This window comes from Ursus maritimus, unplaced genomic scaffold, assembly GCF_017311325.1.
Source record: "Ursus maritimus isolate PB19 unplaced genomic scaffold, ASM1731132v1 scaffold_2, whole genome shotgun sequence".
NCBI lineage: Eukaryota > Metazoa > Chordata > Mammalia > Carnivora > Ursidae > Ursus > Ursus maritimus.
Genome location: NW_024424452.1, coordinates 38352296 through 38378150, shown reverse-complemented (window position 1 = coordinate 38378150; position 25855 = coordinate 38352296). Strand labels below are relative to the sequence as shown.

At 55.4% G+C, this 25855-nt stretch overlaps 1 protein-coding gene and 1 pseudogene across 1 annotated transcript in view; both read right to left on the bottom strand.

Moving 5' to 3' along the window:
* The window catches only part of LMF1 (lipase maturation factor 1), an 88747-nt gene that overhangs the window by 30954 nt on the left and 31938 nt on the right, over positions 1–25855 (bottom strand). The window contains exon 4 of the mRNA XM_040635587.1: positions 11109–11257. Within this exon, the coding sequence (XP_040491521.1) occupies positions 11109–11257 (149 nt within the window). The remainder of the gene's footprint in view (positions 1–11108; positions 11258–25855) is intronic.
* Positions 6168–7459, bottom strand: LOC103668462 (annotated as a pseudogene).

Sequence of the window (25855 nt, the reverse complement as noted above, 5' to 3'; positions counted from 1 at the left end):
TGCTGGTTTTGTGTGCCAGCAGCCACGTGAGGGGCTGCAGGGGGCAGGAGGGAGCACTGCGGGCACTCGAGAGCAGTGAGGACTCGATCCCCATTCAGGCCCAGGCTGTTCTAAGTCCAGTGTCTGGAGATGGAGGCAGAGAGGAGCCTAGGGACCGCGTGTGGGGCCACGAGCAGGGGCTGAAGCTGAGGCCAGCGGTCACAGCACCATAGACAGTACTTTCCAGAAACCCCCATGACGCCTCCGAGCTGGAGTGTGAGGTCTGGCCTCCTGCACGTGCTCACTGGAAAACTCCTTGCTTGGCTGTCCACGTTAATGCGATGAAGGAGACGGGGACTCTCCTCTCAGAGTGGGGGTCCCAGGATGGGAAGGCAAGGACCTGGTGACACCCATTCAGGGTTGGCCTTCACGGGGCTGCGCTGCATTCCAAGCTATTTCATTCACGTGACACAATTTTATCGGAGGCATCTGACTGCGAGGAAGAGCCCTGACTTCCAAGTCTCTCTTCTCTCCCTGTCAGAAGGTCCTTGCTCAAGGTGGCTAGCAGCGCCTCTCCTGACCCCTCAGTGCTGGTCACGATCCAGTCTCCATGGGGCTGCATCACCTTTGGGACCCAGACACTCATGAGGGGAGTGAACGAACATGGAAACTGCTTCCAAGGTAATTCAGTTCACACACCCAGAGCCGATGCAAATGCAGCCTTCTCTCAGTAGGGAATCTTCTCCCACAGAAGTGCTGAGTCTCACGAGGGAGAGGCCAGAGGTCCAGGTATGGCCTGGACACGGTGGCAGCAAACAGCTTTGCTGCAGAGCAGACACGGGGGCATGTGCTCTGCGTGCACCCAGAAAACGTGCTGCCCCTGCCAGCAAGCGTCAGAGCCTCAAGGGGCACCAGCATTAGTGGCCGTGGGTCAGGATGTAAAGAGCAGCACGTAGACTTCCGTAACCAGGTTCCTTACCAGGCACTGGAGGTCCTCTCGCCAGCTGTAGACAGTATTTTCAAGATCTTCCCTTGTAATGATTCCTTCATCGTGCACAAAGTACAGCGTGTGCCTCACGGTTGCCTTGTGCCCCGCAAACTTGGCGAAGGTCACATATTCATTTCATTCGTTGGTTTTCAGATTCTGCCAGGTTTTCTGCCTCTCTAATTGTGTGTGAACAGTGTCATTACTTTTCTTCCAAGCTTTATGCTTCTTTCTCCTGTCTTCCTGCACCAAGACTTCCAACACAGCACTGAGAGTGCTGGCAAGAACAGACACCGGCCTGGTCTGGCGGGCCGTGAGTGCTCCTGTCCCCACCAGCCACTTGGGGCTGGCCGGCGTGTCAGGGGCTGTGCCGAGGAAGACCCCAGCTATCACAAGTGGGTGTTGAACTGTATCACGTGCTTGTCTTGCATTGGCTGCTTGCTTCTGTTACTGTAGTGAATTGTGTTCCTTGATTTTCAAATGTTAAACCGACCTTGCATTCCTGAGATAGACTGTGCCCTTTTTTGTTGCTGGGTTTGATTTGCTGATGTTTTGCTACGGGTTTCTGTGCCTTTGCTCCTGGGGGCTGCTGCTCTCTGTCCTTTCTGTAATGACCTCATCGGATCTGGTTTCACAGTCACAGAAAAAACAACCTGGGAAGTGTTCCTGCCTCCGCGGCTTTCCAGCAGAGTCTGGGTAGCAGTTCTGTTGTTTCCTCCTTAAGCATCTGGTAGATTCTGCTGGTGAAGCCATCTGGGACCACACTTTTCTCTCTGGAAGAGGGTTTGATTACAAATTCAATGTATTTAACAGACATGGAGCTATTTAGGTTTCCTGTTTCCTCTTCAGTTTTGGGAAGCTGCATTTGTGATGGAATGTGTCCATTTCATCTAAGCTGTCAAGTTCCAGACAGGTGACTCTCACAGCAAGGGCCTCAGACACAACTGCCTGTGGTCTGAGGACGGCATCTTTTACCGGTGCCGACGATCACAGCCCGGCCACGGCTCCTGGCTCTGCCGAATCCTCACCTGAAAAAGGTAGGTCCACAGGCCTCGCTTTTCTATGTCTCAGACACGGCTTTTTTCTCTTGTGGCAACAGGACAGCCTGCACACGAGGAGCATCAGAAGGGCCCCACCGCGGGTGCTGCAACCGGCGTGGGCACGAGCGGCACGGCTGCTCAGCTGTCACACCCCCGTGGACGAAGGCGCACTGCAAACACACGGGCGTCTCTTCACTGCAGGGCACTTGGGGGTCACCTAAACGTATGGGAAAGTTCAAGCCTCGCCAGCTTCTGAGAGGTGCCTGGGGGCTCTGGTGCCCCTCCAGTCCCTGCATATGCAAGCGACCTGCTCTGGCCACAGTCAAGTACACAGCTCATGATGAAAATGGCTCATTTCAGCTGCAATTTCGTCAGTAAGAATTTAAGGGTTTTTTTTTCTTTTTTTTTAAAAAGATTTTATTTATTTATTTGACAGAGATAGAGACAGCCAGCAAGAGAGGAACACAAGCAGGGGGAGTGGGAGAGGAAGAAGCAGGCTCATAGTGGAGAAGCCTGATGTGGGGCTCGATCCCAGAATGCCGGAATCATGCCCTGAGCCGAAGGCAGACGCTTAACCGCTGTGCCACCCAGGCGCCCCAAGAATTTAAGGTATTAAATTTCTTTTGAGGGGTGGAGAGGCAAAGAGGGAGGAGAGAGAATCTTCAGCAGACTCCCCACTGAGCACAGAGCCCAACGCGGGGCTCGATCTCACAACCCGGAGATCATGACCTGAGCTGAAACCAAGAGTCGGACCCTTAAGCGATGGAGCCACCCAGGTGGTCCTAGGGTATCAATTCGTAGCTCAGATTATGTGAAGCAATAGTCAAAATAATATGAATTAGTAGAAATACAGTACACAGCACTGGAAGAACTGCAGAGAGAATACGCAGAAAAGTAAAAGCCATGCTAACCAACTAAGTGCGAGGAGACAAAAGCAGTTTTGCCCCCAGCAGTGCCATCTGACGGGGCTCAGACTCCTGACGGCCACTCTCCTTAGTCTGACTGAGCTGGGGCACGGGCCTGCTCATGTGCCATGGCCTGGTCTACACATGCCCTTCCTTCTCGTGGGCCAGCAGCCACGCCGCAAGGTTCTCGCGGGAGGAGCGGCAAGTGCCTCGCCTGCCTGCAGCCTGCGAACCGAGGCGGCCACGTGCACACCCAGACGGGAGCGGAAGGGAGGGACGTACACAAAGATGCGTCTTAGTTGTCCAGACAGACACCAAGTCCTGCCTCCCCTCGGTGCCGTCCAGCTCTGAAAATTCCCAGCACCAAGGACACTGCCTCACTTCCTAGAACTTCAGCAACCGAGGTCTCAGCCCTCGGCACAGCACAGGTCCTCGGTCCGGCCCAGGAGCAGTCCAGGACACTGCGGCTCGGAAGCCATGGGGAAAACCCACTGCCGGGTCCGACTTGGGGCACAGAGGCACCAGATGCAAAGCACGAGGGCTTCGGCGACTGGCTGCGGACACGCTCGCCTGCTCTGGGATGAAACTGGCCAGTCCTGACTGAGCTACAAACACATGAACATATTTCTGTCTTGACAAAATCGGAGCTTTGAGAACAAAGTGAAAACCTTTTTAAAGCATTATTAAGGGCAAACTATTAAATACAGTGACTCAGACGCCCACGCTCTTTGCCATTTTCTGCAAATGAAAAAGATTCTCCACACTAATATGGTTAAAATCTGTGCATTTAAAAGAGAAAATTGAGCTGAAACATGCAAGAGACGTTCCAGAGCTTTCCCAGAGAAGCATCTGGTGCATGTTTGGCCCGTTCCAGCAGGAGGGCCCAGGTGAACATGGTGAGCAGACCTGCACCTTTGCTCCAAGGAAAGTCCGGTGGGGTCATGTGCACCATGGGGCCGCTCGCCATCTCCGCAGCTTGAAGTGGGAAGCGCCCGTCACCGGGGAAGCCCCCAGCAGGCTGGCTCACAGCGGCACGGAGGGAGCCAGGGAAGCGCTCCTGACGCCGCCAGAATTTTAACACGTCAACAGCAGGGTGACGGTTCGGGTCATCACGTCACCTCTCCCGTCAGCGGGCGCCGGAGCTAGGAGCCGAAGCGGGACGTCCCACCCATAGCGCCGGTGCCTGCATTTGGCGCAGAGAGCTGACCGGGAAGGTGGATCCTGGGCTCCTGTCCCGAGCTGAAGCTTCCGGCCGGGCTGATGGTCTTTCCGGGGCTGGAAGGCACGTGGCTTTCTCTGATGCTCGACGGAGGCACGCCAAGGAAAACCTGCCGGCTGGTCTGTCTCCAGCCCTGCCCAAAAAGACAGAGGTCTCTGCTCTCTGGCCACCTCCCCCGAGGCTTCCCCTGGCTGTTCACCTCCTGTTAGGGTTCAAAACATGATTTCTGTCCCACCAGGAAGCCCGTGCTGAGGAGCTTTTGTGTGCATGCCTGCAGACCCTCAGCCCATCAGGAGACACTCACAGCCCCTAAGTTCCTGCGTGCCCCCCGGCAGCCCCCACCCCAAGTCCTGGAGGGAAGCGCTTCTCCGTGCTGTGGCCCCGTGCTGGCTCTGCCGTGTGGAAGGCCCCACACAAGGACCGTGCGGTCCGTCTGGCTTCCCTGCCTGAGCACGACGCCTGCGAGATGGCTCGGTCCTCTGCTCTGCTGAGTGCTTTCCATTCCGGAGAGTTAGCATGGGTCAGTCCCCCATCTTTCTGCTGATGGGCTGTGGCTGGTTTCCAGTTCCTGGTGCCGGGGGGAGGGCTCTAGTGAGCACATCTCCAGCCCCCCTGGGTCAGCGCTGAGGTGAACTTTGTGGGTAACGGCCTAAGCTGCTCCCACACACTCAGGCCACTGCTCACGCCCGCAGGAGAGCAACGCAGGCCAGTTCCTCTTGCTCACACCCCTGCTGCCAAGGGCCTGGCACCTGTGTCCTCCCAAATCTGTAGGTTGAAGCCCCCGGCCCCCTGGCGTGGCCGTATTAAGACTGAAGAAATAGTTAAGTGCGGATGAGGCCATAAGGATGGGCTCCTGACCTGACGGGATTAGTGCACGCATTAGAAACATGGGGGCTTTTCTCCCCGCCAGCGGAGGACACGGCAAGAGGACGGGCGTCCACAAGCTACGAGGTGTCCCCGTGGGGAGTGAAGGCCCCGGAACGCTGGTCGACTGCCAGCCTCCAGAACCAGCGGAAGTCAGCACCGTTGAAGCCGCGCGGCCTGCGGCATTTTGCGCAGCCTGAGCTGGGACGCGTGCCGTCTAAGTCTGGCTCTTCCCGTGGGCGCATGCGGCATCTCGTTTCCCGACGGCCAGTGAAGCCGCGCGGTTTTTCAAGTGCTTGTAGCAGCCGTTTGCGGGTCTTTGTCAAGTAGCTGCTAAAAGCTCCCCTTTTCATACTGAATCATCTTTGTTACTGGGTTTTGTGTCTTCTTTATGGACCCACCACAAGCTCTCCATCGGGGGCAGCGCTGTCCCCTGGTCTGTCACTGTGATCTGCCGGGGACAGAGGATCTTCATTCTAACAGAGTCCGATTTATCCATTTTTGCGTTTTATGTTAATGTTTTCCATGTTCTAAGAAATCTTGGCCTATCCCAAACTGCAAAAATATTGTTATCTTTAAGAAGTGTCGTGATTTCAATGTCATGTTTGCAGCGCATCTCAGACGCATTCCCGTGTGCGACACGGTGGGACCTGGCGGCCCACTCACCCGCTGCAGAGAATTGGACGCCCCAGCCCCACGCTGAACGTGCCAGTCTGTTTTAGTTGAACGGACCTGGTCTATTGTCAAAAATTACATGGCAGTGATTTTAGTGTGGGACTATTTTTCAGACACGTGGATTGTGCCACCAATTTGGCTGTCCTCACGCCCCCACTGCCCAGTCTTGAGTCCTGGAACAAGGGATGTGTCTCCTACAACTTATTCAAGATTTTCTGGCTATTCTAGGCCTGTGGGATTTCCATACAAATCTAAGTCAGTTCATCAACTTCCAAAAAGAAAATCCTAGGATTACATCTGGGTTGCATGAAATCTGTGGATGGGTTTGGGGACAGCTGGGCAGTGAGCAGTTCTGGGACTTGTGACTCACACATGTCTGTCTACTGAAGCCTTTCTAATGTCTCCCAGCCATGTCTGGTAGCTTTCAGGGTATGGCACAGCAGACTTCTGTTGAAATTTTCTAATTTTGGATGTTATTAATGATGTAGTTAAAATTTTGTTTAAAAAACCCCAATGTATTTATTTAGTATACTCATCACAAGAGTTCAACCAGAGACTTAAGAAACAGAAACAAAACAAAAATGACACCACAGATCAAGATACAGTCTTAGAAATGAGGGAAAGGACAGTTCACTGAAGGAGAAGATAAAAAGACAGCACAAGGAGAGAGGCTCCAGTCAGGGTTCTTGGCCGGAGACCTACTTTGAAGGGGTTTCTTACAGATACTTCTTATAGGCTGTGGGTTTTTCCAGAGCTCGGCAGCATGTGTCTTCCAAGGGCCTTCGATGCTGTTCTCCTAGCAGGCTCTGGACGGACAGCAGGATGGTCCCGACATCACCCAGGGCAGACCACCTGTCCTTCAGGATGCCCAGGCAGATGCTACCCTGGCTGTCCGCACTGGGGCAGTAGCGGGGCGTGGGTGCGTTGCAGGAGAACCGCTGGGGAGCTCCGGGGAGAACTTACACCTCAGACCTCCATCCATACAGGTTGCCGGCTCCATGGTGGTCCCCACCTGTTTAAAAAGGTCTGATTCATAGAAGGCGGAAATTCCTCTGTCACCAGACAGCATGAGGGTCACTGGCTCCTGCTATACCCTCTTGTCCATGGGGCCCTGGGGGGCATCCCCGCTGGGCCTGGCTCCTTTGCTGGCAGCGGCTGGGTCGAGGTTCTGGGAGGCCATCCGGGCAGTGTGGGCAGGGAAACAGGAACTTGAGCACGACTGTGACTGCCCAACGTTTTGTTTCCTGACAGCTCTTGCTAACATATGGAAATAGCCCTGATTTCTGACGCTCCACATACATCATCTCCTCTCCTCGAAGACAGGGGTTTCTACTTCTTCCCATATTTTGGGCTTTTGTGACTTTTTCTTGCTTTTCTGCACAAGCCACATGTCCAGCACGATGTCCAGCCGATGGGATGAAGGGGGACGCCCCCGCGTGCTCCCCACCTGGTGGCAGGAATGTGTAGTCCCCACAGGTAAGAACGGTGTATGTGTCAGCTGGAAGAAACCTCTGACTCCTTGTGTGCCAGAAGATGTGAACTGTGAGCCCGTTCAATGCTTCCCCTCCGTCAGTTAAGATGATTGCATCACTCTAGAGCTCCCGTATCCGGTAATTCGCTGAACTGCAGCGTTCAGTTCTCTCCACCCAGTTCTGCCTCCCGGGGAAAGCCCACTTGGTGTGGGCGCCTCGCATGGCTCAGGCGCTGCCCAGCTTCATCTGCTAACAGTTCTACAAGTCGCTGGTGCTCTGGAAGAACAGTCTCTGGAATGTTCTTTTTTTTTTTTTTTAAAGATTTTATTTATTTGACAGAGAGACAGCTAGCGAGAGAGGGAACACAAGCAGGGGGAGTGGGAGAGGAAGAAGCAGGCTCACAGCGGAGGAGCCTGATGTGGGGCTCGATCCCAGAACGCCGGGATCACGCCCTGAGCCGAAGGCAGACGCCCAACAACTGAGCCACCCAGGCGCTCTTGGAATGTTATTTTCTTGAAACGTCCATTGTCCCTGCTCTGTTTTCTGGATGTGCGTGTGCGGGGTTCACACTGTTCCTTCTGTAAATGTTTATAGAACTCATCAGTGAGGACTTCTGGGCCTGGGGTTTTGTCAGTTGGAAAGGTGATCACTTCCTAAAACTTTTCAGATTTTCTGTTTCTTCTGTCAGTGTTGGTAATTCATGTCTCAAAGAACTGAACCATCTCCTCTCACTGCCTACTTTATACATGCCAAGTAGGTAAGGTGTTTAACTTTGCGTTTGGAAAATACCTTCACGCCCGGGAAAGCTGTACACACAGTGTGGAGCCCCCATGCACCCGTCACGCTCAGGTCCACGCAGCGGACTACCTACCCTGCCTGATCTCACCAGTTTTCCCATGGACGTCCCCATTCTGTGCCAGGACAGCCCAGGGTGCCACATCTAACGGCTGTGTTCCCCGGGCGGACGGGGCCTCGGTCTCCGACTGCGCTCCATGCCTTTGGTCCTGGAGAACGTTGGCTAGTGAATCTGAAGAATGTCCTTCAGTCAGGGTTTGTGTGGTGTTCGTTTCTCCCGATGAGATCAGAGCTACGCGTTGTTGCAAGTCTGCAACAGCAGGGGTGCCGGGTCCTTCTTGGGGCTCCTTCTGTGCCCAGGGCCCTCCTCTTTGTACCTTGCCCCCCAAATTCCAGCAGGATGCGAGGTGGCGAGCAGCCAGGCAGCTGCTGTTTCCCCCCGGCCCCCACTGTCTGCTGTCCAGTGTGACAAGGGCCAGGTTGCAGCTATTCGGAGAGGGCAGGGTGGCCCGTTGCCACCACTCCTTCATGGCTCCGTGCAGCGTGAACACATTGAAGCGCCAAGGATGGGGAGGTCATGCTGAGCCACTGCAGGAGCCTGGGAAGCCCAGGTCTTGGGGGGGGCACAGCTCTGGGAAGAACCCCCAACCTCTCAGCACACGGGAGGCGCCGCAGACAACACAGCCACAGCAGCTTCGGAGGCCGTGGTGCCAGTTTTGAGCAGGAGCAGGTCAGGGCCCGGGGCTGCCGTCTGCAGGCAGCTCCGTCCTCAGCGGCCTCCGCGGCCCTCTCTGCTCGCACACGACAGGCGCTGTGCAGCTGCCACTCTCCCTTACCAAGCCCGCTCTGCTTCCTGCTTTCCAGCGAAGGAGGGTAAGTAACATCCAACACGCAGACAGAATCAAGTAATTACACCTTTTAGTGCACCTGACAATTTTTATCCAGCTGGTGCGAACAGTCAATCAAAATGCCATGAAAGGTGCTTGAGAGAGCTGTCAGGCACCGTGGGGGCCGCTCACCTCCCGGCGTCGCGAGCCTGGCACACTGCAGCCTGACAGCTCCGCCGCCCAGAGCCCCTACCCTGGCTGTGCTCCCGCGGGGGCCCTCGGCTTCCCACTCCCACCCGACGAGCCTACTGTCCCAGGCGGGTCCCTGTTGGGCAACAGAAACACTGCGCACGTTATGATTTTTAAGGTTAGCTGAGGAGAAACTCCAAAACGAAGTCTTAGACGGACGTGGAGCCACAGCCTGCTGCTAACATCTGTGTCAGGACCAGACACAGCTAACGACCTCAGTGTTTCAGGGAAGGACCGGTGACGGTCAGGACTCCCGTCTTTCTAACTGCGTGGACGCCGAACCTGGAGAATAGTCCAGACGCATGCGAACCCCACACGGCTGCTCCAAGCACCTGCAGCTGTGCGCGCCTGCCCAGGGCCGGGCACCTTGCCGGCCACACCAGGGCCAACGCATGCTCCCAGGGCTTCCTGTGCTGGCACCCACGTCCCAGGTGGAGCGCCTGCCTCCTGTACTCCAACCACTCCCAGCACCCCGGAGCTCCCGGCCAGAGAGCCCGAGATGCAGCATCACGCGGACACAGGCAGACGTCACACCAGAAGAAGCTGCTTCAGTGTCCGGAAGGGTGTCTGCAACGCGTAAGCGTGGGCTCCTGACAGCAATGAAAGGACCCGGGCAGTACGTGCCCACAGGACTCCTGTCCTGCTCGAGGACCACCAACCGCCAGCACCGATCTGGCTCTGCTCAGGATTTGAGGGCGACAGGCAATCAGACAGACGTGGGGAACGAGGGCATCAGATGAATGCCAGCCACAAAGCGGCGTACTGGCCCTGGGCGGAGCGGAGGGGGAGGCGGGAGCACACTCCCACGTACAGAACATCTGATGGGGGCAGCCGCGTCGTCCCACAGCAGCCCGCCACACAATGCTAATTACACACTGGGGGAAGCGGCTTCACAGCTCCAAACTTTAAAGATGATGGTCAGCGGAGGTGGCAACAGGTGCACACCTGCAAGGGCCCCGTGGAAGTTGGTGGCGGGGGAGCCCTGGGCTCTGGGGCCCGGTGGGAGGGCGTGCGCGGAGAGAACACATGCAGGCAGCGCCTGCGCCGAGGCGCCGACCAGCCAGGCCGGGGCGAAGGGGGCTGCCGACACGCCTGGCCTTCAGGAGACCCTCCCCGAAGCCAGCGAGCGAGGCGTCTGCAGCCAGAAACAGCAGGCAGGCAGACAGAAGCGCCGGCGTGGCTTCTCTGGTGTGAGACTCACAGGGGACCGTGTGCCTTTCTGTTAGGAGTTAACTGGACACTTACGTAGTCAGGGCCAGGGCCCCCAACAAGAAAGCGAAAGAGCCGCCGCAGCTAAGACAAAACCTCACCGTGAGCACCCTGTTTCACAGCTTAGACGAGACCACGGAAGCAGGAGTGACTTCGGCAGGATATTCCGAAACAAAACAATTAACCATAAAACACTGGTCACTATCACTTAGCCTCCGGATGTCAGGTCATAAGACCACCAATATGTGAACAATAACCTGAAAGGTAGATGGCTGCATGACCAAAGCCCGATTGGCACACCTTAGCGGCCAGTCCACAGCGGCCCAATCTCAGGATGCTTAAGATAGTTCCTGGAAAGAGTTTATAAAAACCCCTACATTAGAAGCTCGAAGGGCAACTCTCATGGGCCCCGGTCCCCTCCCTCTCCAGGAGCCTTATACTTCTGCTCAATTAACTTTGCTTTGCTGCCCATGACTCTTCGTCTGGTCTCCCTCTCCATTCTTTGAAGCGACATGACCAAGAACCGCGGGCACTGAGGGGACACAAATCCTGTAACACTTCTTGACCTGTTCCCGTCCCTGATTTAAACCACACAAAACACTTCTGACGTTCCAGAAACCACCAGGAGGGCTGGTGGAGAAAGGTGCGGTTGCCGAGGGGCTCTTCCTGTGAGTCTCTTTGTGGAAGGGGCTGAGTCGTGAAGAGTCCCACAGAAAGTGCTCATGCAAAGGGCTGGGGGGCCAGAGGCATTTCAAGGGCTCAGAAGCAGGCCACAGAACACGCAAAGCAGCAGGAGGGGCCCAGCAGGCACGGCCCAGCCAGCAGGGCAGCGAGGGGCAGCTCCTTGGTCTGCATGTCCCTGAAACATACAAACGGAAGTTCTACTTACTGCTCCAAGCATGATTCTGAAAATCAGCCACCGGAAGCCCCACAAAACGATCTGGGACGGGGGGGTCTCCCTGGGCAATCGAGACAGAGTCCAAAGAGGGCACAGGAAGATGCCCAGGAATCCTGTTTCCAGAAGCTGGGACTCCCATCCTAGAACGATGACAGTAAGAACACAAAGGGCCATGTTAGCAACAGCCAGACATTCTCCAAAGAAGCAATTCCACCAAACTCAGTTGAACTTAAATGGTCCGTGAACCAGGACAGGTGGTGTGACCACGTGTACTGGGCCAGACGACCTGATGTGAGGGTCTGACCACAGAGTGGACGCTAGCCCTGGTCTGCACTGAGTGAGGGGGTGCTGGGGGAGACGCAGGTGCAGGTCAGGGGCTCCAGCTCCACTGCAGGATGTGAGGGTGCAAGCTGGGAGCCCTGCCGAGACGTGCAGGGAGCAGTGCGTGCACAGCCGCGACAAGGGCCTCGTGTTCTCACAGACACTCCCGGAGCTGGGACCTGAAACAGGCTGCAGGCTGCTGCTCTCACTTGGCCTTTCTGCATGGGGCACACATTCCTTTCAATCTCATTTTGATCAAAAACTATGCAGCATGAAAGATGCTTTAGACAAGGGTCCACGCACTATGGTTCCACTCACAGAAGGTTCTAGAATGAGCAAAACGGATATAGGAGAAAGAAATGGGAACCTAGCCGCCAGGGACACCAGGGTGACACCCGGTGGGGGTGAGGGCAGGGGGTGCCCAGGCCAAGATTCATCAGAGGCACCTGAAGGTCTGTGTATTTCATGGTTTGTAAATTTCTTCCTGAACAACAACAACAAAGACAACCAGCAGACAACCCTGAGTTCGGAACCTGAGTTTTTAGGGCTGGACGGACAGCTCTTGAGGTCTGCAACTTGCTTTGAGTCATACAGAAGGTTAGAATGAGGGATGCAGTGAAGCCGGCAGAGCGGACGCCCAGTGCAGCCTTGGTGGTGCCCCTATTTGAAACTTTCTGTAGTTGGACATTTTTCATAATAACATGGGGGGAACCCATTTACTCTCATGTGTTCTGGGGATTTCTGAAGCCCCAGTTCCAAATCAGCCCCCCTGTGGGAGAGGTCAGCTTGCTGTGACGCAGCGCCCGGCACCAGGGCTGACGGGTAAAGTGGCCATCGCGGCATCTCCGTAGGCTCACCGCCTCGGCTGAGCCATGTGCACCCGTGCTGGGGACGCTGGGGCTACCAGCGTGCACCCCACATCCGTCCACAGAGGATTCCAGAAGCAGAAAGCCTGGACAGTGCTGGGGAGAGGTGCCCTCAGGAGAGGGGATGTGAGGTGGGGGCTGTGGCCGGGAAGGGGGCACTGGCGCCACCCCTCCATGGGGACTCAGTGTGTGGGATGCCCACGTGGGCTCCGTCCAGCCTCCCAGCGTCCACCTGCCCCGACTCAGAGCTGGGAAGCCGACTTCTGTCAGAACTCGGAGAAGGAAAGAGAGCAGGCGTATTAGCAGTTAGTCTGTTTTTGGAGATGCCAGACGCAGACCAACCAAACACACCGGGTCAAGGTTCTCTTCTCATTCACATCGATGGAAGACCGTTGCTTTACAATTTGCTTCAAACTCCCTTTTCTTGTCTCAACAAGGAAAAAAACAGACTTTGTTCCTTACATGACAATTTTTCTAGTTTTATTTTGAGAGATAATTGTCGTCAGATTTGGACCCATTTCACTTGGGGTGTTTATAACGTATGTGCCCTCATGCCCCAAGGGTGCCATGGAACACGGAAGTGACCGGTAAGTGTGGCTTGCTTCTCTGCGGACACTTCCACTCTGTGAGGGAGCACCTCCCGTACCTGCCACCTGCTCCAGTCCCTCGACCGTGTGCTGAGAACACGTCGGAGCCAAGGGCCCCGTGGCTCCCTGCAGCAGCACAGGCGAGCACACAGGGCACTCTGGGCGGAACCAGGCAAGCAGCAGGGACAGCCAGGTGGGGCGACCGCCCACAGCACTGCAGGCACAGGGACACCTGCTCAGCCCCAAAGCGCAGTGCGGGCCCTGCCGCACTCGCTGGAAACCCCCTGTACGCTGAGACGCTCACGTGGGTGCACAGCGTTCCCCAGAGCACAGGCCCGCCTTCTCTAATTGCCACATCACTTTGCACAGATGTGATGAGCGGAATTTTAATATGCAGTTTGAGTGACACCAGTCAAAGTGATGTGCAAATGGCAGAGCCCAGAGACCCACCTAAGTGCCGGCAAGCAGGTGACGGGCCAGGTGGGGGGCGGGCAAGGGACACACCGCCACCTTAGGGACTATGTGGACCGGCAGAGGGACAGTTGCCCTCCTGCCTCCTGTGAACCTACTGGAACCTTCCTCACCCCGCCAGGCTGCTCGGGGACAGCAGAGCCACCTATGCCCCCCCCGGTCCCCCTCACTCTGGCTGGAGCCACCGTGTCACCGGTGCTGGGCCATGAGTGCTCACCAACACCACTGGGGCGGGAAGGGTCGCCGGCAGAACCCCCAGCTTCTGTGGATCTCGTCGGGGCAGCTGTGCCACGGCACAAGGAGCACCACTGTTCCCCAGCACGGCGGGCAGGCGTCCCCAGAAAACAGGTGCCCGGGGCGCTGCCTGAGGCTGGGCGTGGAGGATGGCCCATGCGCAGCCGGGCGCCACCACGCAGGCCAGGCAGCAGGGCTCACGATGGCAAGTGCTGACCCGCACGCAACTGCCAGATCCCACCGCGGCCTCGTATCTGTTACAAGCCCCTCGGGATGGCACCTGTGCTTTTCCCTCTGTGCTCAGATCCTTTTCTGGAGGGGAGACAGCAAACCAGTTCCTCGCTGGGGTGCAAACGCCCACTTAGTTTCAGGTGCATGGGCGGCTCAGTCAGTTGAGCATCTGCCTCTGGATTTCAGCTCAGGTTACGATCTCACGGTCGTGGGACTGAGCCCCAGGCTGGGCTCTGCGCTCACTGCTCAGTCTGTTTGAGATTCTGTCTCTTCCTCTGTTCCCCCTCCTCAAATAAATAAAATCTTTTCAAAAAAATTTCCCTTCCACGGTGGGCCTAGAAGGCTCCACCCCCTTGGACGTTTCTCGGCGATGCTGCGGAGGTCCTGCCAGTGGCTCTGCAGTGACGGTTAGCTAACATCCACCAGGAAGCCACAAAGCCTGAGGTCCAGGCAGATGCCTGCTTCTGGAACTGTCACTTCTCTGGCTCCTGGCTTCTTTCCAATAATGTAGACAAGTGGTCAACAGGCCACGTTTGGGAAGCTTCCCACGTAGAGGGAAGGCCTGCAGTTGGAGATGTGGGGTCAGCACTCGTGACCCTGACACTCGGACACCGACCGCCGGAGCAGCTGTCGGGTGGCGGGCAGCTCCCGAGCTCCGTTTGCCCTTCCGAGCAGCAGCATGCTCAGACAGGCCATGGGGCTGGGCACAGGCTGCCGTCGGGGAGGCTGCAGGGTCACCCCACCCGGTGCTGATGGGATGGGGACCCTCGATGCAGCGCTGACCAGAGCTCGTCCTCCAGGTCGGTGAGCGGCCACAGCCCGGAGCCCTGCAGTATGGTGGGAGGGGGGAGGCGCTCTCCTGATGCGCCCTTGCACTGGCATCTACAGCTGCTAGGCATGTGACGCATGCCTGTGTCTGCCGGGCCGCTGCAGGGTAAGCCCGAGGAAAGACCCCCTGAAATGTGAACGTGCACCCTGGCGCGTCTAGACAGAAGCACGGGGCTGTCGCCTCTCAGCCCCACTTCCTGAGCCTCTGGCTCAGCTCAGGGCACCTGCTCTCCGAATAAAACTAGTGTGCAGGTGGTGCTTACCCTGCTTCCCTAGTCGGGACACGTGGAGTGAAGACACTCTTCTGTTCAACACTCAGTCCAGCAAGAGGCCTGACCCGTGCCTGGTGACTGGGGAGGGGCCCGGGGGCATGGCACCTGGAGGCGGACCGCGCAGGGGTGGGGGACCCCGGTGGCCCCTCCAGGCTCAGCCTGCTCGGGACAGGAAGCAGACATGCTCTGGCCAGCGAGGAGCCGGCTGGGCCAGGGCGGCTTAGAGGGGAGGCCTGCGCCAGACCTCTGTGGAGGTCACCCTGAGTCAAGGTCCACACGGCACAAATGCAGCCACTTGGGACCCAGGAGAAAAGCATCATGGACAGTGGAAGCTGCGGAGACGGCCGCTCTGGAAAGACTGCACCAACCGAGGGCTCGTCTCCTTCCTGAAAATTATGACAGTTACTTAGAAAGAATAATGAAGCGTGGCACCTATGGATCCTTCAAGAATGACAGCCACCATCCACAGGAGGAGCGGGAAACCCATTAGCTTCAGGTTAGAAACCGGGAAAAAGGAGAAAGATGCCTCCCCTCTGATGGGCTGTCACTCCTGCGCGGGGCTGCCCCACCCGCGGCCACCCGGGCCCCCGGCAACACCTGGAGAGCACTCGCAGCTCTTCAGACTCGCTGCCTTCACCTTTCTGGCTTCCGTGTGAGGGTGGGGAGCTAGCGAGCAGCCTGCCGGTCCCCTGGGCACGGCTGCTGGTGCGGCGCAAGAGGGCTGCAGGCCACAGACACGCAAGGGGCCCTTTTCACGCCATGAGCGTAAGAGACGGCCACAGACACGGTTCTGGGGTGACCGTGCCCCTCAGGTACCAAAGCGTTTCACCCGTCTGCGAATCTCACATCCCCCGCACACATCCCTCGCCGTGGCATCCAGCTGTAGCCAGGATGCGTCACGCGTGTGAGTCTGCGGGGAAGGACACCGTGTGAGGGGCCTGGCCTCGGCGACCCCTTTTGGCCACCGGAATGGCTTGTAGAGCTGACTTTGCCCCAAGGGGACAGACTGGGGACAGTCCTTTGTCCTCAGGGGCTGGACGGTACTGATGCCAGCCGCACCCCAGAGATGGGGCCACACTCCTGCCTGCCCCCCAGCCCTGGCCCCACAGTCTGCTTAGAGCTGAATCTGCCCAAGAATCCTCCAGAACCAGCCTGAACTGGGTAGCGGAACGTGGCACGTGAGGCTGTTCTTGCTGTTAGCCCCGAGACAAAGCCTGATTTCTGAAAGGAGAGGCAAGCCGGGGTCTCCACCGTTCAGAGGCAGAATTTAAGTCCGATCAGATCGTGAACAGGAGTGAATTTTCTAGCAAGCAGATACTTTTGGAAGAGTTGGTTAAAGGCTTCATGCTTTAAAAAAAAATCATTTTAAACTGCATGCTCCCAGTTATGAATCATTTAGAAAATTGTTAATCTGTGTTGTAAGGATGTCCTTGGGCGCTGCAGGGAACAGGAAGTGACCTGTGTAACCCACACACCCACACAGTGACCCTCCATCCCCTGCACTTTGTCACGGTGCTGGTTAATACTTGGTTACCACAGCAACCAGGCGTCCTAGCCCCAGGTGTGCCTGCTGCTCAGATCTGTGCCCGTGTCACCAGCTAGCCCGAAAACAGAACTCACAGCAACGACCTTAGCTAGCGTTACTGGTTGTGGATAAACAGGAAAATGTTTCCTGTCAACGGAAATTAGATCTAGCAACAGAGATTTCGTAGGATTAATATATTCCAAATATTTAACATATATCAGGCTGAAGGGCATGATGCATTACCATTTCTTTGTCTTTTGTTTCCTGTGCATGAAAACTAACGGAAGCCTGTCCCAAAGTAACTTGTCAGAATCCTGAAAACAGGCTGGTCCGTGCTGTCCACGGGGCTGTCTGTGACGGCGGGGACCATCTGGGTCTGCTGTGCTGTCGTGTGCCCACGAGCCACGTGGAGCCATGGGCACAGCTCAGGGTGCAAGGGGCTGGTGTGGACCCTGCTCTCAGTCAACCCTGGGAGGCATGTCCACTGAGACACCCTATGTCCACGGGCCCTGAATGGAGCGAGCCTCATTCTGGCACCGCAGCTGAGTGAGCTCCTGCCTCCATGCACACTAGGCCCCCGTGCCCGTGCAAGTGGGGTCACCCTCGTCCCACACAGTTCTGGAGAATGACCCATTTTCACTCTCTGCTTTTCCAGATCTTCCACACACTCACTGAACACGGTTTCTGGGCACCTTGAACCTGCTGATGGGCAGACCCTCGTCCCCAAAGGAGGGCAGGGCCCGGCTGACAAGCAAGGATGGGGTGTCCAGAAATCACGGGGAGGGTCAACTCATCTGAAAAGTAGGAAGTCACACACGTCTCTACCGGGCAGGTGCTCAGGTCAGAGGTCGGGGCGGCACTGCAGCCTCACCCCGCACAGACACGGTCTCCACTGGGGGGGTCACCACCCTGGGCACAGCAGCGTTCTTCCTTCCCTTCCCACACGTGTCAGAGCCGGCACCACTACCCCTTTGAAAGGGAGTGGTTTCTGGCCCTCCAGTGAGGGGATAGGCAGCTCTGGGTTTGGAAGCCAGGATGGCCACCAAGGTGCAGCCCACCCCACAGACCCAACTCCGGGCAGCACGTACATTCCACGGGGCCACGGAGAGAAGAGGCGGGCATCAGTCACAGGACCCCGCGGGCACCGCCGACAGCCAGTATTGCTCCAGAGTTGTGCGTGAAGAAGCCTGGGGTGGTGGTCTGGTGAGGGGCAGGGCCAGTCCCGACACCATCAGGGGAAGTTTCCAGAAATGCTGTTTTGTTTTGTTTTTGAAAGGATCAGTGTACAGTGGAGGAGGGGTTTCAGCTAAGTCAGCTGACATGAATCATTAGAAAAACACCACACGAGTGACCCGCAGAGGCCCGCAGGGAGAAGGTGAAGCTAACCAGTGCCCCGCTGACTGCCTCACCTACCCCTCCACTCCACCCTGGGCTCTCCTCCCTTGCTGGAGGCCCAGGCCCACCTTAGGTCTCAGCCCCCAGTACCCGTTCCTGGGGCCCTTTGGTCATGTCTCTGCCCAGATGTCACCTTCTCAGGGAGGCCTTCCCTGGACGTGAGACCTGGGCCTCAGTCCACCCCAGTACAACCTGCCGGACAGCACACTCATCACCCCCCAGGCTGCACATCTCACCTATTCTCCTTCTCCATCCACACTGCACCCAAGTGCCAGCTCAGGAAGACAAGAGGAAGCATCCCTTGTAAGCGTGTTCAAGGGTGTAAAGGAAAACATACCCATAAGGCATAAACAGATATGGAAACTGGGCAGAGAAACAGAACTGTAAGAAAAGAACCAAAGAAATTCTAGAACCGGAAAAGAAAATATCCAAAACGAATATCTTACTAGATGAACGTAGTAACAACTGGAAGGACAGAGAACAAAAAGGTAGTGAATATGAAAATAGCTCAACTGGTTATTCGACCTGAAGAACAGAGATTTTTTTAAAAAGATGTATTTATTTTAGAGAGAGCACGCACACGCGAGTGGGGGAGGGCAGAGGGACAAGCAGACTCCCCAGTGAGCATGGAGCCTGACATTCAGTCTCACGATGCTGAGCACATGACCTGAGCTGAAACCAAGAGCTGGACACTTAACCGACTGAGTCACCCAGGTGCCCCTAGACTTTTATTTATTTATTAATTTTTTAAGATTGAGTAAGAAAACAGACCCTCAGGGACTGGTGGAACATCATCAGAAGGTCCTACATACACAGAATTGGAATCCTAGGAGAGGAATGGGCAGAAAATAACCTGAAAACATATTGGCAAATATTATTCAAATTTGGTAAAAGACAAAAGCTACAGACTCAAGAACCTCAGAGAATCATAACCAAGGCAGTACCCAAAAAACGGCACATACAGGCACAACAGAGTCAAACTGCTATGAACCAAGGACAATCTCCCACGCAGTCAGAGAAAAAGAAGACATGACATTCGGAGAAACGACAGGATGGGTGACAGCTGGCTTCTTGTCAGGAACAGTGGAGGTGAGAAACAGGGAACCAAATGCGCACCCTTCCACCTCAGAGGTTAGAACCAAGAATCCACACGCTTTCAAACAGCAAGGTTCCCAGTCGTTTGCATAGAGAGAATGTGGAGACCGTCGCAGATCTAGAGAGGAAATGCAGCCGCCGAGCAACCGCAGCACAAGTGTAGGAGCACTGCCCTCACGCAGCAGCACGGATCAGGCTGCGGGCCCCATCAACCAGGACACGATGGCCTTCGCCGCCACAGGCCGTGCTGCAGAGGACCCAGAAACACAAGCCGTTTTCTTTTGGATGTAAATCCAAGTGGTAAGAATGCAACTTCGGGGCCCCCTGCTAGTAACAATAAAGAGGTGGAAAAACACTACACATCACCACAAAAACACTGCGAGGAAGCAAAAGAAGGTTCCCCGATATTCACCACCTAAGACCTGCTTTCATTTGGGTCATTCTGATTTCATTTTTCGGACATGCTGAGTCCTCCAGCTGTCACTCACAGTTAACGATGGCCCTTCCCACAGGCCACCGAGATCAAGTATCCCTGGTGTGGAAGGGACAGGACACATGGTCTGCAGAGAGGCAGCCACTGAGCAGCACTTCTAGAAAGTGAGCCAAGAAGCCAGGCACGGAGCAACCCTCCCCTCCGCGCGGAGAGCACGGGTGCAGACAGACAGACCCAGCTTTAACAACAGACAGAGTCCCACCTCCGCGTGCACGGGAGTGACGGGAATTCTCTGCATGTTGATGGGAAGGTGGACCACACAGGTGCACGCATCTGTCAAACTCTAACACCGTGTCCTTATGATCCGCGCATCTCATCGTGTCTGAGTTCTCGGTTGAGGGAAAAACCTGCACGCACGCTAAGCGCTAGGTAGCGACCTGCGTGAAGTTAATATACGGGGGCAAGTACGCGGCAGGTGACGCTGACTTCGAAACGCACCCAAACAGATGACGGACTGACAGACGGCCAGAGAGATGAAGAGACTTCACTACACAAAGGGAAAAATCTAGTAAAATACAAACTGTACAAGCTAAATGGTTGATATATGGGTTCTTACTATACAATCCCTTAAGCTTTTTTGGTATGTTTTAAATTTTTCCTAACAACATAATTTAAAACATCCTATGTAACACTTATTCTTAGCCACTGCAAAAATAAGAAAAAGAAAAGTTCTAAGACTTGACACAGAAACAAATACAACTGCCCACACAAAGTTTTTTAAAAATCTACAGAAAATGAGCTCAGCTCTCAGGTGGCAGTGGCAGCCTTGGCAAATGACATTAAAGGACCCTGTTGGTTCCTTAGGGGCCGGTGATTCTTCTGCAAGTTCACAAGGGAAAGAATAAAGTGTCCTATCTTGAGTTTTCCAGAGAAGCTGGATTTCGAGCAACCAAATAGTTGATGAAGGAAAGTTGCTTTAAAAAAAAAAAAAAAAATCCCAGATAAAGGCAAACAGAGTGACAGAATGAGAGCGAGCACTCTGGGTGGGCCCTGGGGGGGTGAGTCCAGGCACTCGCCACCGCTGTGGCTGGGCCCTCGGTGCTGCTGATGGAGAACTTTCTCGTGGATGGATCAGCTGGTAACAGCTGGTCCCTCAGCAATCTCACCATCGCAGACTGGGGATGGCAGCCTGTGCTTTCTGTCCGACAGCAACAGAAGTCCCGGCAGCCGTGATGCATCCCTGCCCAAAGCCAGGCTGACTCGGATGCTGCCTGGAGCCCTGTGGCTAGCCCACGGGCGACGGGCAGGGGACACCAGGCCCGGAGGCGGTCAGCTCCCCGCAGGATAAGCCGTGCTCTCTGGCTCTGCTGCAAAATCCTGTCCGGGAGCCCAGGGAGCAGCAGGGGAGGCTTCAAGAGGCTACAGGAACATATCTGTCAAGTGTGTGTCGGGCCTCAGTCAGACACAGCAGCTGTAGAGAAGGCGTTTCTTTCAGAGGCAGCCAGCAACACTGGGACACAGACTAACCGGCTGCGCGAACTCCCCGCCGTGTTCTCCGTGAGCTGCTGTAGAGCCGCCATCCTGGGCAGGACACAGGACGCGCACCCGCAGGCAGCGCCGCCCGGCCTCCTACACCCACACGGCCGATGGGGAGTCAGCACGCCAAAGCCTGGGCCACGGCCTGTTCACAGGGACACGGACATGGTGCGTGCTCCCAAATTGTAATCAAAAGTGAAAGAAAAATAAGCAAAGAGTCCTCCCATGTGCTGGGACATCCAGAACTGACGGCCAGCATGCTCACAAACCCTAACAAACTGAAACGCTATGTGGTAAATTGCCATTTGTTCCAGAAGCCACTCTTAGAAGGAGTATGGGAATAGGTCTTCTGAAAAGACATTTTAAAACTTTCTAAAGATGGGGTGCCTGGGTGGCTCAGCCGTTAAGTGTCTGCCTTCGGCTCAGGGCCTGGGCACAGGGTCCTGGGATCAAGCCCCGCATCGGGCTCCCTGCTCCGCTGGGAGCCTGCTTCTTCCTCTCCCACTCCCCCTGCTTGTGTTCCCTCTCTCGCTGGCTGTCTCTTTCTCTGTCAAATGAATAAATAAAATCTGAAAGAAAGAAAGAAAGAAAGAAAGAAAGAAAGAAAGAAAGAAAGAAAGAAAGAAAGAAAGAAAGAAAGAAAGAAAGAAAGAAAGAAAGAAAGAAAGAAAGAAAGAAAGAAAAAAGAAAGAAAAAAGAAAGAAAAAAGAAAGAAAAAAGAAAGAAAAAGAAAAGAAAAAGAAAAGAAAGAAATAAAGAAAGCCATTAAACTTTATAGACGGACATACGAGATTTTGTCATGCATTTTCCAGAAGAGGAAACCAGCAGAGCAGCTGAAAGCCAGGGTCTCTGGGAGTATGGTGAGTCTGGTGGTGAGTCTAGCCAAACTATTCAGGTGTAACCCTTAAAACAATTTTTCCCCCAAAATAGGAGATCCACTTTCCGAGTGACTGGTTTCCCTAAGAAGGTTAAGAATTAGAGGCAGAAACAGGACTGAGGGGGCCGACCGTGGCCGCCCGACGTGGAAGCAAGAACCGAGCCCAGCCGCGCGCTCCGCGCCCACCACAGCAGAGGACTGCCGCTTGTCCCACACACACCAGGCACGCAGGGCCCGAGGGGAAGGGAGGAGGATCCAGGGTCCTGGTGCACGGCAGCCACGTTCTCTAAGACTGAGGGTTCTGCTCCCGTTCAGTGACCGTGTGAGAGGGGCTGTCCTGCTCCCAAACCACAGAGCTCGTGTGTACACACCCGCCCCAGGCTCTGCCCCCACTGCTCTTTTCATTGGGGATTATGACTATAATTGCTCATTCTGGCACCATCAAAAGGGAAAAAAAATTACAGAACTGTCCATTTACAGACACTGAGCCAACAGTCTTGATCCAGGTCTTGAAGCCAAGTGGCGGGGCGAGGCTTCCCCAGCGAGAACTGCATGACGGTGTCTGTTCTGAAGGCTGGTGCTTACCTTGCCGCCCTGTGTGAACAGGCCCGGTGCCGAGGCAGAACCTTTACGTGAGTCAACAGAACTACATACGTGCTTAGAACTTAGGAAGGGGCCGAGCCGTGGGGAGTCCAGAAGCGTCTGAGGCCTGGAGAGCCACTTGGCATGGCGAGAATCACAGCTTCCTGTTTCCTGAGTCACCGCTTTTATCCCCAAGCCCTGGGCCTTTCCTCAGGCACATCACACAGCTCTGACTCCGACGGAAGGTGCTTTCTTGCCCTCAAAAACACAAACTCTGAGACACGGCACAGACCGAGCGGGCAGGAGGCTAGCAAACTCTCCAGGCCCGACGAAGCGCCAAGTGCCACACCACGCACGGCCCTGGCTGGCGCCCCCCTGTAGCGTGGACTGCCTCTGCAGACCCCACGCACCAAATACCCTTGATATAAAGTACTCTGTGCGCCCTCCTTTCCTCGGGCTCACGCCCACAGCTGGGTTTCATCAGTGACTCCAGTAGGACCATCTCCCTGCCTCATCAGCCCCTCCCTCCCTAACCCAGACACCGCTTCCTGAGGACCGCTCTTTGGACCCTCAGCTCTCTTCATGAACCGCCTGGGGGGGCCTCTCTCCACACACCGCCTGGGGGGGGCCTCTCTCCACACACTGCCTGGGGGGGCCTCTCTCCACGCACCGCCTTGGGGGGAGCCTAGGCAGACTGTGTCCAATCCTACCAGCAGCAATGCAGAGCACAGGTCAACCTTGGACTGGCCGACAGGAGAGACAAAGCCGAGTCCATTCCCGGTCTTAACACTGTGCCATCCTCTGAAGGCCTCCACTCCTCCCAAACCCCCAGCACGGGCAGGGCCCCACAGCCCCCACACTCAGAACCGGCCCCTGAACCCCATCCATATCCCACCTCTAGTCATAAACACCATGAAGGCCCCAGTCCCAGGAAAGGAAGTGACTTTCCACCAAGCCAAAGGCACCTGGCTGGGAGTGGGCCTCACTCCATCCCTCAGCCAAAGCGTCGCTGGCTCCCCTCTCCTGCCCTCCCTGTCCCCACCTGGGCTCCTCAAAGCCTTTTGGGAGCAATGTCTCCTCCTGTGTTGTGCCCAGCTCACATCAGTTCACATTTGATCTAACACTGATTTCACTGTATTAGAACCAATTTATTAAAAGTAGTGTTATTAAAACAAATTAATCCTTAATCGAGAGCAAAAATGCTGAGTGAAAATAAATGGGAACTCAGAAGAAAAGTGATCTGATTACCTAGAGATACATCTAACTCCTTGATCATATACTTCCAAATAATTTCCAAAGATTTTTTCAGAAGCAAAAATGGAATACAGTACATAGTTTAAAACCCATTTTCATATATCTTAACTATATTTTTGCATCATTAAATCATATGGTTTAGTAACCCACAGAGATGTAATTGTAACTAATTCTCCATGGCTGAGCCTTTAAGCATATTTCCATTTTCTCCCGCCGTAAACACAGTGACGAAGCCCTCACAGTCTCTCTGCACACCCCTAACCCTGCTGTAGAAAACCGCAGGACCCACAGGCACACACACCTCGAAGACTGTGTGGCCACCCTGTCCTCCAAGGAGGGCGCACGGACTTGTGAGCTCGCGGTGGGGCCCGGGTGCCCAGCCACCATCAGAGCCGCCGCAGATGCTCCTCCCCAGCCCGAGGCCGGGTTAAGCAGTTTGCTGTTGGTTTAACAACAGTCTCCCGACCACGGGCTGAATTACTTCACGTGCTTATTAGCTACCTAAAACTGCTCCACGAACCACTCGCTGTTTACTGCGGGTTTGCAGTCTGTTTTATAAATGCCTCTACGGATGGTAACAGCCCTCGAACGTCGAGGCCGTCTCCTGCGTTGTGTGGTCAGACCTAGGGCGCAGTGAAAACGCCTTCTTCGACCCCTCAGTGTGCTTAAGTAGACACATATGCAGGGAGGTCATACACAGAAGGTAGAACGAAACACAAATACAACACGTCACCTGTAACGTGTAATACGTGCCCTACAGAACACATACGTGTGTGTAAACACTGCATGTTGATAAGCAGGTTTGGTGCAGTTTCTATTTGCCTTCCCCACACATCCTGCTTAGTGTTTTAAAGATTTATGTATGCTGAAATTTACTCTTTGTGCTGTATACTTCTCAATGTTATTTTTTAGAGCAGTCATGGGTTCCTAGCACACTGACGAGCAGTGCAGTTCCCACAGACTCTGTGCCCCAGTTTCATGCGTCGACACAGGTGTGGATTTGAGAAGCCCCATCACAACCAGCAGGCAGCCTGCGCCCGGGCCCCGACCCGGGATCACGCCGTGGGCAGCAGCTGAGAGGGCTCGTCTCCTGCAGCGTGAGGCCTCTGAGGTTCATCCAGGTCCGAGTCACGGCTCACGGCTTGTCAGTGGTGTGCTCTAAGTGTTCACACACTTCCTGGCTCTGTCCACTGCAGGGCAGAGAAGCCGTGCCACCCCACCAGCGACAAGCACACCCAACACCCAGGCCACGGTGTCTAACACTGTTCTCTGTGACAAGGAACCAGGGCCCCTGGGGAAAGAGCTGAAGAGAGGGCTGCGGGAGAGAAGTCATGAGATGGGCCTGCAGCTCCTGTAGGGCTAAGAAGTCGGGAGGTGGGGGACTCAACAAGGGTGTGGTAGCCAGCCTAGGGGCTCCCCACAGCCACGGCTGGGCAATGAGCAGCGAAGCAGGTCCCCCAGTGCCAGATCCTACTCTATGAGAACTGAACGAGTAGCCACAGCAACGTAAGCACGTATTTGATAAATGGGGGAGAAAGGACAGCTCTTCCATAGGGGAATTCCAAAGAAGGAATGAGGGAAACGGAAAAATCACTACCAGAACATCACAGTGGTGACGGCCGCAGGGAAGCCTAAATCGGTGGGCAGTTCTTGAAGGCAAAAACAGGACAACTGCACAGCCTCAAAAAATCTCCCCCAATTTTTAATGACTATGTGACTTTAACGTAGATCCACAAATTGTTTGACACCCACCACCTGGAACGGCGTGGGACCATGACCCGGAGCCTCACTCAACGTGCGGACTGGCGAAGACGTGGAGAGGAGACACGAACCTTCCTCACAGAGAAATTCCCCTGTGGAGACCCCCCTTCCCAGGGTGGTGCCGAGTCCTCCCTCCCGTGGGGCTCGGGCTGGGCCCAGGGCGCGGCTTCCACGGGACAGGGAACAGACGGGAGGAGACACCTGGAAACACACCCTCACCAGGCAATCCAGGTCGGCATCCTCCGCAGCGAGTCGCGTGAACTCGGGCACCCGATCTGGTGACAAGGGCACCTCGCCTCTGTGACCCGTCTCATCCCAAGAAACACCAGGCAAACCCAACATGAGGGGCATCGGACCAAATGCACCAGAACTGCTCAAAACGAGCAAGGTCATGAAAAGCCAGGGAAGTCCTACGGACTGCCGCAGACCAGAGGGGACGGGGACGAAGGACACGAGGCGGCCAAGTGCAG